The sequence below is a fragment of the Galeopterus variegatus genome, unplaced genomic scaffold (genome assembly GCF_000696425.1).
Source record: "Galeopterus variegatus unplaced genomic scaffold, G_variegatus-3.0.2 Scaffold95, whole genome shotgun sequence".
Lineage (NCBI taxonomy): Eukaryota > Metazoa > Chordata > Mammalia > Dermoptera > Cynocephalidae > Galeopterus > Galeopterus variegatus.
The window spans coordinates 775,975-788,102 of record NW_007726206.1 but is presented as its reverse complement, the minus strand read 5'-3'; the positions used below and the strand labels follow the sequence as shown (position 1 = coordinate 788,102).

General features: G+C 37.9%; 1 protein-coding gene across 2 annotated transcripts in view; it reads left to right on the top strand.

Annotated features, from left to right (window-relative positions):
- RACGAP1 (Rac GTPase activating protein 1) overlaps positions 1–12,128 on the top strand; it is a 39,836-nt gene that overhangs the window by 5,701 nt on the left and 22,007 nt on the right. The window contains exons 2-5 of one of the 2 annotated variants that reach the window (XM_008582974.1): positions 3,129–3,217; positions 8,996–9,198; positions 10,219–10,355; positions 11,290–11,359. In XM_008582974.1, the coding sequence (XP_008581196.1) occupies positions 3,133–3,217; positions 8,996–9,198; positions 10,219–10,355; positions 11,290–11,359 (495 nt within the window). In that variant the 5' untranslated portion in view covers positions 3,129–3,132. The remainder of the gene's footprint in view (positions 1–3,128; positions 3,218–8,995; positions 9,199–10,218; positions 10,356–11,289; positions 11,360–12,128) is intronic. The other variant, XM_008582982.1, reaches the window with a different exon arrangement.

The following is a 12,128-nucleotide window of genomic DNA, read 5'->3' as shown; positions in this document are numbered from 1 at the left end:
GCGCTTCCCAAGCGGCGCACTATCCAGTGCGCCACCGGGCCGGCCCAGGTAAGGGAATCTTAACCCTTGACTAGGTGTTGTCAGCACCACGCTCAGCCAGTGAGCAAACCGGCCATCCCTATATGGGATCCGAACCCGTAGCCTTGGTGTTATCAGCACCGCACTCTCCCAAGTGAGCCACGGGGCCGGCCCTACAAATAGTTTGATTACTGACTTTTTTCTATATTCTTTTTTTTTTTTATTTTTTTTTTTTTTGTCTTTTGTCTTTTTCCGTGTCCGGCAACGGAACGCAACCCTCAGTGTTGCCCCCGTACCGGACCGGGGACCGGCTACGGGATCGCAACCCTCGGTGTTGCTCCCGCGCCTCGCTCAGCCAGTGAGCGGGAACCGGTCTGTATGTGGGATCCGAACCCTCGGGCGGGAGCGCCGCTGCGCTTCCCAAGCGGCGCACTATCCAGTGCGCCACCGGGCCGGCCCCTGTAAAACTCTTCTTTTTGGCAGCTGGCTGGTGTGGGGTTCTGAACCCTTGACCTTGGTGTTATGTTTGTAAAACTCTAAATCTGTAGATTATGAAAGTCTGACAGAGTTAAGGATTATCTCTTTGTTGTTTTATAATAGAGCATTGGGAGTTTAAACAACTATCTCCCAAGTACTAGGCATCATTAGAGAAGAACAATAGATTGCCCTAGTCGTATGTATACCAGTTACTAGTGAGGAGGTGTCCCCATGTAGGTTCTCTGTTTCCTGTAGTGTTTTCAGGAGTCAGGTTTGTGTTTTCAAGAAAGTGCTTACCCCCAGCCCTCACTCTAGGGAGTGGTGTGCACAAAGTACATGGGGAAGAAGAGTAATGGACTAGAGAAACTTGAGAAAATGTGAGGATTTTTTTCAAAGGGGACTGTCTAAGTCCATGCCTGCTGCTATTAACAAAATACCTTAGATTGGATGGTTTATAAATAATAGAAATTTATTTCTCACAGTTCTGGGAAGTCCAAGATCAAGGCACCAGCAGATTTGTGTCTGGTAAAGTCTCACTTGCTGCATCCAAGATGGCGCCATCTTACTGTATCCTCACTTGGTGGAAGGGCAAAAAGAACTAAACAGACTCCCTCAGGTCCTTTGTAAAGGCACTAATTCCATTCATGAGGGCTGAGCACTCATGACCTAATCACCTAAAGGCTCCACCTCTTAATACTATTGCATTGGGGATTAAGTTTCAACATGAATTTTGGAGGTATATAACATTCAAACCATAGAAGGGACAAAGGATCAAGTAGTCATTTAAGACATAAAAACCCTCCGAAAAAATTTTTTTTCAATGTCCAGTTTTCAATATTCTAGTTGCACCATGAAATTTTCCTTTTCTGCATTCTTGGACAGACAGAAGTTTTCCTATGTTACTGAGTTCACTGTCTTATAGTCTCAGAATATATGGATAACTGCTGAGATGATAGAAATCAATATTCCATATTAAAACTACTGATTAGTGTCTTCCATTTTTACTGGGAGCCAAAGGAAATCATCTGAATCGACTACAGAATGTTGTGCCCCTGCTTTTATCCTGTAGCACTTAGGTATGTTTGACTGTTTTGTTATATTGTTAAATCCATGGGCATCTCCATGACTTCCAGATCTCTTCCTGCCAGTTTTAATGCTACTCTTTTAGTTTTGTTCTTAGTTTAGAGAAAAATCTTTGTAATAAATTTGTTGGTCTGGTTGCTTAGCAACTTGCTGTGATTATGTAGCTTGGAGCAGATACATTGCCATTTGAAAATCTTGGTTTCCCGCCTTGACTCAGGTATATATTGCTTCCAAGCTTGTAATTGAAAGGTTTTTTTTTTGCTATTAAAGCAAATATCATATGAGTACAAGTACATAATTCTGTAGTATTTAATAAAAAATATCTTTATGTTCATATATTTCTCTGTACTTTGTGGGTTTTTTTTCTTTTTTCCCCTCTTTCTTGCCCTCATAGCTCATGGTATAATTTTATAAACATTGCAGAATCACTAAACTTTTATAAAAGAGTTCTTAAAATTTTATTTAGATGCAAGAAATAAGGATCTGGACTAGAATGTTAAAGGGGTGGTTAGGAGAAACGTAAGAATCCTTTAATGGTATTTCTGAGGACATTCAATTTTCAAATGAAATTTGACTTTTTATTTTATTTCCTTGATAATTTTCAAAACATCCAGTAAATGTCTTTCTTTCTTGACTGTTAAATGAAGGTCTTACTTCCTCAAAGTGTTCCCACTTAAAGGCTATTCAGAACAGAACTGTCTGTAAGGACACCGTTTTTAATGTAATACCAGCAGGTCTTTGGGGAGAAATAACGAAGCCTGAAATTCACTATACAGTACACAGTAGCAAATGATTTTTCCTTTGCCCTTCTGACTGTGAAGGTGGTGTATTGTCTCTCTGATGCCAGAATGTGGTACAACATAATCCTTTGCCCATACTTAGTATAAATTTATTAGACATATCCCTGCACACAGCCCAGCAGAGAGCCCTGCATTACAGAAATAATTCTTGTGCTGCTGAGCTGGCGATTTCTCCACTTAATCACTGGTGTGACGTCATCTGTGCCATTGGTAGGAAATGTGCTGACCATGTCCTGCATTTTAAAATGCAGTTGCAATAGGAGCATTAGCTGAAAATGAAATTAAAAATAAATCTTTTAAGTTACATTGTGAGTCTTCAAAGTCCAGAAGGATTAAAGTGGCAAAAGTATTATATTAATCAATAGGCTTGACTTGAAGAACTACATTTTGTAGTTTGTCACCTAGTAATCAACTCACATGCTCATTCCTAATTGCTTTCTTTTCAGCTCCAGAGTGATTGCATGGGGGGCTGGGAGAGGGGAGTGGGGGTGGAGAAGTTGGCAGGAAGGAGTGTTATATTCAGAGATCTGAAATGGTTTTCTAACTTTCAAATTAGTCTTAAACATTCCAACTTTGTTTTTATAATAAGGATCTAACAAAACATTGTTGGCTTGAGATTTTTATAATGGTACCTACAAATAGAAGAATCCAGATGTTGGCCATTGATGTACTGGATTGCTGTTGAATCTTTTGTTGGGTGATGTGGGGGGCAACAGCAGGACACCTAATGTATGTCTGGTTTCTTTGCAGAAAGATGGATGCTATGATGCTAAATTTGCGGAATATGTTTGAGCATCTTGTGCGCCGGATGGAGATTCTCAGTGAAGGAAATGAACTCCGTAAGTCATCCTGAGTGGGCCTGTGCAAAGAGAAAAAACAGACTTCAGATTTGAGTGTTCCACAAAGCTGAAATGTGTTCCAATCTTAAAGTTGTTTTTCATTTGGATTACCTAAAAAAGAAAGTGATGGTCATTTATCCATGGTTAAAACTTAATGGGCACTCATTTTAAATGATCACTAAAATTTTTTCTGTAGTTGCTTTTAAATTGTTTCTACCCAGATTTTTTTCATTATTAAGGTTCTCTTTTGACTAAATATTTGGCATTACTTGCCAGTTTCACTTTGTATTGGAAAAAAGGATAAAACTGGGAAAAATCTCCTGGATTTCTAAGGATGTTGCTTTTTTCTTTAGAGTAGTAGTTGTCTATATTTTTTATCCTGGGCTTTCTCTGTGTTGTATAAAACATTTTCAATTGAAGAGGAAAAAATGTTATAATTCTTTTCGAAGGAGGAAGGAGGCATCTGCTTTCACTTAGTTCATATATTTGATGCTCAGTAACAAATTATTGAGACAGGGTGGAGAGCTAGGGAGAAAAAGGAGGTGCTGGTAGAGGGAACTGTCTGCGAAGTAAATTAGCAAGAAAGGAAAGTGGTGCTAAAACTGATGTTTGTAATCTAAGGGAATTATTCTACACCAGCTTCTCTTTGTGTTGCCATCTTCTCGTAATTCAGATTTTCATTAATACCTAATTTAGTAAATGTTGCTCTCAAGTCAGCCTTACTGGTATAAAAGGATGCAAGAACCGTGTCTTGAACTTTTATCTCCATAGTGTTTAGTGTGGCATCTTGCTTATGCCATTTAGTATTTTCTTTAAATTCACTGATGTTTTAAATAGCTTTTATCCACTTATAGGCCTTCAAAACAATATTGTATTTTTCTCTCTCTAATACCTGCTGTATGACCCTGTCATCTGGTACCAGCTCAGTACGATAGTGGCATATTAATTAGGCTTCTCTTTGAGGTCAGATCATTTCAGAAGACAGATTACTTTGGAATCTAGTGGAGAAGAGTACAGAATAAGAGATTTTAAAACTCAAGTTCCTTCAGCAAAGATTTTGTGAGAACCTATCAAAGCTTTTAGCACATGTTGAGTTGAGGGAAAGGGATGACTAAATGGCTTCATGGGGCTGAGCCCGTGGCGCACTCGGGAGAGTGCGGCGCTGGGAGTGCAGCAGCGCTACTGCCGCGGGTTCGGATCCTATATGGGGATGGCCGGTCACCAGCTCACTGACTGAGCGCGGTGCGACCGGTCTCAAAAAAATAAATAAATAAATGGCTTCATGGAGGAAAGTAGGGTTTGAATTGAGCCTTAGATGTAAGATAAGATCCCAACGGGCAGAGATGAAAAAGGGGGAGTGCTGTGAGGATTTGGGGATAAATTGAGATACTAGTTATGAAAATTCTTTTTAAAGTGATTATGCCCCCCCCCCAAAAAAAAAACCCAAAAAACCAAGATATTTGTTTTTGAAGATATTTTTATTTTATAAGCAAATTTTTAATCTTCCCATTGATATCTTTTATAAAATAGAGGTATATTTCACCCCCATCTCCGAATCTCTGACTTGGAACATTGGCTTTTGAGGAACTAAAGTGGCTCAATGTTTTCTAGACTCTAGAATCTCCTTTGTACAACCAACCATAGCACCTGTCCTCTTCTTAGATCATAAGAGTTCCTCCCATGCCTAAGTATTCCCTGATTCCTTATTCTTGCCTTTAATCATAACTTCATTCTTCTTTCTCTTTTTTGTATGGTTTTGTTGAAAGCTAAGTCCAAGGTTACTAAAAATTTAGAATGAAAGTTAGTACAGTCATGCACTGCATAATGGCATTTTGGTCAGCTACAGACCACATACACAATGGTAGTTCCATAAGATTACAATACTGGATTTTTACTGTACCCTTTCTATGTTTAGATATGTTTAGGTATGCAAATACTTACCACTGTGTTACATTTGCCTAGAGTATTCAGTACAGTAATATGCTGTACAGGCTTATAGCCTAGGATCAGTAGGCTATACCATATAGCCTAAGTGAATAGTAGGCTGTACCATCTAGGTTTCTGAAAGTACATTCTGTGATGTTCATACAATGATGAAATTGAAATCGCTTAACTATACATTTCTGAGAATGGATCCTAGTTGTTTAGTGAAGCATGACTGTATTCAAATCAAATGACTTTAATAGCCTAAGCATTTTACCTTTGTTTTCTACAGTCTACGTGGTTTTTGTCTTCTATTTTTATTTTGTTATAAGCTGCTTGGACTTTTTTGATATCATTGGTATATAAATTAGGAATAAGTATAACTTAATATTTATTTATTTATTTATTTTTATTTATTTATTTTTTTAAAAGATGACCGGTAAGGGGATCTTAGCCCTTCACTTGGTGTTGTCAGCACCACGCTCAGCCAGTGAGCGAACCGGCCATCCCTATATGGGATCCAAACCCGTGGCCTTGGTGTTATCAGCACCGCACTCTCCCGAGTGAGCCACGGGCCGGCCCAGTATAACTTAATATTTATCAGCTACCTATTATGGGTCGGTGACATATAGGGTTTGTGCTACACTGTACAGTAGGAGATACTAAAGTATATATTACATGGTGCCTGTCTTCAAGAAGATTATGATGTTTTACTTTTAGAGAGGATTTTTCTCATGAAACAGAAGATAGTACAAGTATCAAAATATATTGGGGCCAGCCAGTGGCTCACTCGGGAGATTGTGGTGCTGATAACACCAAGGCCATGGGTTCAGATCCCATATAGGGATGGCCGGTTAGCTCACTGGGTGAGCATGGTGCTGACAACACCAAGTCAAGGGTTAAGATCCCCTTACTGGTCATCTTTAAAAAAAAAAAAGGTGTGTGTGTGTGTGTGTGTGTGTGTGTGTGTGTGTGTGTGTGTGTGTGTGTGTGTGTGTGTGTGTGTGTGTGTGTGTGTGTGTGTATACGTATATATATACATATATATATGTATGCTTTTGGGAAGTCTAGGAAGATTTAATGTGGAGCAAACTGATGAAGAAAGGATTTATAGAGCAGATGGGACTTGAAAAATGGGTATATTAGCAGATAGGGCATTCCATTTGGAATGCGTAGCTTAGTCGCAAGTGAGAAGGCAGAAATGAATAAGGGTCCATGTTGGGGGCAAGGACAGACTGGTTTAGCTAGAGAGGGTATTTATTGTATAGGGTGGGAGTTAAGTGATTTTTTCTTTTTGGTCGTTGGCTAGTAAGTGATTAAACCCTGGACAGAGGTTAAGTTTGATTAGACTGGTAAGGTGGGCTTACATGCCTGGAGTTTAAATTTGATCTGAACAGCAATTCATTATTTGTTCATTCAACAAATATTCAAGTGCCTACTATGTGTTAGTCAAGGTGCAAGGCCAAAAGAACAAAAGAGACACAGAGTCTTTACCCTTAAGAAGTTTAGAGGTTAGTGGCGAAGAGAAAGGGAAGAGGCTGTCCAAAGGCCTCAGGGAAAGGGGAACTGAGAAAAAGATCAGGATTTATGGAACTGCTTAAATGTGTTTGTGGAACCATGAGTCAAATCCTAATTTTTTTTTTTTTAATGAATCAAAGTTTATCCTCAGTTTGTTTTAAGGAAATTTCCCTTCTCCTTTTTCCTTTTTTATAAATGCACTTCATAGTTTAGTAAAAAGTAAAGCAGGACTTTTTAAAGGAAGTAATTTAAATTTAATAAATCTTTTGAATGTGTACTTCCTGATGGGCTGATACCAAGCTGAATCGTGATACACAAACTGACAAATAAAACCCCAAAATGCAATGTTTTTTGATTTCCAACATCAAAATTTTTCCTGGTCTGTGGTTCAAAGTGTCTTTTGACCCAATCCTAGCAAACTTCGTTCATAGCAGAATTGTACATAAAAGTGTTACCTTAATCAGATATGTAAATGTCCCAGTTTGGGTCTAACTTAAATTAAGCTGAACCAGTAATTTAATAATTTGTACTATTAAAATAAGAACTTCTTCCCTGAAATGAACTGATATTTTGTTTTATTTTATCTAGTTCAGTCAGACCTGCAATGTATGCCAATTAACAATGAATAAGAACTAAAGCCCAAATTTAATAAGACTTATAAAGAAGGAATATCCTAAAGAACAAACAAACCAGCAAAATTAGGTCACATGGAAATCTTTTTATTTTCAAAATTGTTTTTCAGTTCAGTAAATGTTTGTGTATATGCAACACTATTTTAGAAATATCATAATTGACTACAGTGTGGACCTAGATAGGTTTTAGACTGTGTAGTTGAAAAGTATGTTTCTTGTTCTATGATTTTTGAAATTGAAGTACTACATACATCACAAAAGTGCACAGATTGTAAGTACACACTGCTTGATGAATTGTCAGAGTGGACATGACCAAATAACCAGCTCTTGTTTTTAATTTTTTTCTTTATGAATCCATAATGTTGGAATAGTTAAACTTGCAAGAGGATAGATTGTTTTCTTTTTCTTTAAATTAAAAAAAAATAATAATATATTCCAGACTGTAACTACACAAGCATATTGTTTAAAACTACTTGAATTGTAGTACTTTATTTTTTCTTTTGATCTTGATATTTTCATTGTCTAAGGTAACTAGGTTATAATATCCTATTTTGCTAAAATCTGTTGTTTGCTAAAAAGTAAAGTTTACTTATGACTTGGTTTCTCTAGATTATTCTAGAGAAATAATCTATCCTAATTTGTAGGTTTGAAATTTAGTCAAATTATTTTTAATTATTTGCTTTAAAAGAACACTATATTGTTCCTATACTCTTAGGTTAAATTCAAATAGGAAGAGTGCCCTTACAACCTAAGAATCTGCTAGCTTTATGTGAATTTGGCCTAATTTCAGCTGTAAACTGGGCTAGTTTGACCAGCAGCAGATGTACACCTTGGAACTTTCTGTCGTGATGCCGGTGGAGAGTGATGCTTAAAGATAGATTGAGGTTAACTAGAAAATCATTAGATACTTTTGTAAATACGTTGTAGAAGAGCAGTCTTTGCCAATAGCAGGTGATAAGAATGAATGCCATCAGAGTTATCTTTGCTTTGAGGGGCTGCCTTGGAAGCCATGCTTTCTTTGCAGACATTTGAAGAGAGTCCACATTCTGCTATCAGTGACTGTCCCAAAGCTAATATGATCTCTTCCTGTTTTTTCAACTGGAATGTTTACATACCCTTTAGGGCAGTGTTAAACAGAAAAAGCAAATTGGCTCTTTACTTTCAAATCAATATTTGTATAATTATATAGCTGAACGGAATTGCAGGCCTAGACATCTATAGTATTAATCTACATCTACTGGAGCATATTACAGCCGTTACATTTGAATTTGCTGTTCATCGTGTCTCTGGCGCAGCAATGTGTGACTATAAAGGAGGCTGTTTTTGTTTTATAGCTGTAACTGTCCTGGTGCGTGACAGCAGCCCCAGAGGTATCCCCCTTTGATTGCCTTCTGTTCAGGAGCTTTCAGTGTTAGTGTTACATCTGGAGCCAGGTGACTAATGAGTTACATATTCCATAGCAGATGCTACTGGCTAAGCCAAAAGTAAGTGGCCTATTGAAACAGGAATTGCTCCCCACAAAGCTCTCATCTAGAGTCACAGACATATCAAGGATCCGCTCCTGGTTATTTTCAGCTGGATTTATCCATAGTTCAGCTGGTTCCTTAATTATGTATTTGGAGTAAAGCTAACCATACGACTCATTTATTTGAGCAGTTATATCCTGTTAGGTGCTTGAATTATTAAAGTTTCCCCCTTTCCTCAGAATTCATCCAGTTGGCGAAGGACTTTGAGGATTTCCGTAGAAAGTGGCAGAGAACAGACCATGAGCTGGGGAAATACAAGGATCTTTTGATGAAAGTGGAGACTGAGCGTAGTGCTCTGGATGTTAAGCTGAAGCATGCACGTAATCAGGTGGATGTAGAGATCAAACGGAGACAACGAGCTGAGGCTGACTGTGAAAAGCTGGTGTGTATTGTTTTCTATGCTAAACCAGTGGTGGGAAAGGGGAAAATATCATTTGATAATGTTTCCACATGCCAGATATACCTAGTTTCTTTCACGTTAAAGAACCAAAAGCAACCTGTCCTTTGACAACTTACCCATGATTGGAGTTAAAATTGTAGCCTAGGAATCCTGTTCTTCATAGTTTGAAATTTAAGTTTTTTTCACCTTCAGACTTGAAATTTAATAGACAGAGTTCAAATGAGAATTTAAAGAATTACAATTAGGGGGAAAGGCAGAGAAATCCTAGTGTATTTGATCTGTCATGAGGTATTGGCCATCCCTCATTGCTTATTATAAGTGCTATCCAGAATATCTTTGTTATTTTATGAATAGCTGGTACTTTGTCATTGATACAGGCAAGACAACCCTAACCCTTCCCTTCATCACTGCTCTCTGTTTCAGGGTAAAGAGCTAGAGTATTCAACCAGTTGAGCAATGTGACTGACAAAGAACACTATCATTTGGATGTGCCAGGGAGGGTCATGGTGCAAAGGAAAGCCTTTGCTAGGAAGGAATAAACCATCTTGGTACATTGTTAGATGCCTCAGTAAGCTTAAATTGTCAGGTTCCAGCACATTACAGCTTTGTATCCATTTTAATGCATTTTGCTCCACCATTTAGAAAGGTGGGTGGCTGCTTTGATTCATAGAAGAAGCCAATAATTGTCCTTATAAAATGACACTAAAGTGTTTTTGCTATGTGAAATCTATTTTGGGACTTTCATTTTTCATCACTCTCTTCTTAGATTAGCAGTTTGATCTGAAAGTCTTGTAGCAGAAACCCCACTATTCTAGATGGAGTTCATTTTACCAGTCAGAAATCAGAGACACAATCTGGGCTTGATGTGAATTAATATGCTGTTGGTGTAGCAGCCTTCCTGAAGGTCCATTTGCATAATGCTGTATTTTAATGTCTTCTGGTCTGCCCATCCCACAAATTTGAGGTAAAGCTAGTTATGTTTTACTCTGCGTTGGTCTGTAGGAACGACAGATTCAGCTAATTCGAGAGATGCTCATGTGTGACACATCTGGCAGCATTCAACTAAGTGAGGAGCAAAAATCAGCTCTGGCTTTTCTCAACAGAGGCCAACCATCCAGCGGCAATGCTGGGAACAAAAGGTGGGGGAACTGCATCTGTTGTTATCTGATCACAATCAACACAGCTGTTAGAAGTTCTTGTTATCTGAACTCTTAAATAAACTGCTTCTAGAATGTGTGCTTGAATAAAGCAGAAAAAGAATTTGGGGGAATGGTGGATGGGGAACAAAGGCACAGGGAACCTCCTATTTTTTTTCTTTTCTTTTTTTATCTTTCCTTAGGATGTTGTTTCACCATGGGTAAAATTTTGATGTTGGTGCTAAAATGCACATCAGTAACTAATCCTGCACATTGCTAAAAAACCTAAAGGTGAAAGTGGCAGTTCAGCAATACTTTCAGTGTTTACTCTCCAGAGAGCTCCTGTAGCAATTCTGGTTTAGAAAGGCTTCTGTGAGCCAAGACCAGACAATGATTTTGTTTATACTACACTATTTAAAATAGTCTCAACCAGGCTTTGAATTTAACACCCCCAATAAGTGGAGAAAGGTCAGCACTCTTAGAGATATTTGTTTTGTTGCCTGGTTGTTTTATGGGGAATCTTTATAACTAAGAAGATATATGAGCTTAATTTATTTAAAAGCCAATGCTGGGTAATACTCTTTCTTGTAGAAAGCAGCCACAATTGGGATAAAATTAAATTTCACTCTTCTGCCTTATGAATTTTTAGTAGCCGGTAGTACAGACTCAGCAGAGAATAGCACCCATAGCCCTGACTGTAACTTTCAATTGCTATTATGAGACCTTTGCTGAAAAAGCACCTGTGCTACACCTGTACTCATGCATGTAAAGAGCAATTCACCACAGCTGGGGCTTGAGCTTGTAGTTGTCTCCATAGAGAATATATTGCTATGAAATTGCTGGTGTTACCTGACCAGTGGGACTTGTTCTGAATGTTGGTGAGTTTTATATTCTCCAGTTCTTCTGTGTCTAACACTGTATTGTTTCTCTCATCTAGACTGTCAACCATTGATGAATCTGGTTCCATTTTATCAGATATCAGCTTTGACAAGACTGATGAATCACTGGTAATAAACATTCCATCCCTGAGAATTATTTACTTTTCTTTCTCTTGCTCCCTCAGGAACATCTCTCCTGTCCTCTCTTCTGGACATCCTTTATTGCTGTTTTATTAGTTGATGTGTTATAGATTCTGAACTAGCAATTTAAAATATAAATCCATACAGCTATAGACTGGCTGATATATTCGTTTAGTTTCTGGAAGTGAGAATATAGAATTCAGGATTTGGCACAAGGTTGTTTATTTAACAGATCTCTCTGAGCTGCACGTACTAATTGATTATATCTTGACATATTAAAAACCTAGCTAGCAATAAAAAATTAACAAGACTATTCAGGCAGGGTTTATTTACTGTTCTTGGGGTGAATAGACAGACTTGTGCCTTATTTCTGAATTAGTTTGGTTCTTGAGGAAACCTTAGCTGTACTTCACAATTAGAAGGAAACCAAGGTCCTGGGACTTCAGCCGGAAGACTGTGATGAGTTTCTAGGCACTGTATTATGCTTTGATTGGTAGTGGTTAAACAAGGTCTAAACTCTTTGCTACCTGCTTTTGTGGGACAGCATCCTTCTCTTAACTTATGGTGGTGTTTCTGCATAAAAAGTCATCTCCTGATATTTCAGTCTTTGATGTTCAGGAGACTGGTAGTTCATTGATTTGTGTATCTTTTCTGTTGCTGACTGAGAGCTAGTAGACAACACAATAAATAGAGGAAGTTATTGGTGGTTGGTTTTCTTTTTTTTTTTTTTTTTTTTTTTTTTTTTTTTTTTTTTCCC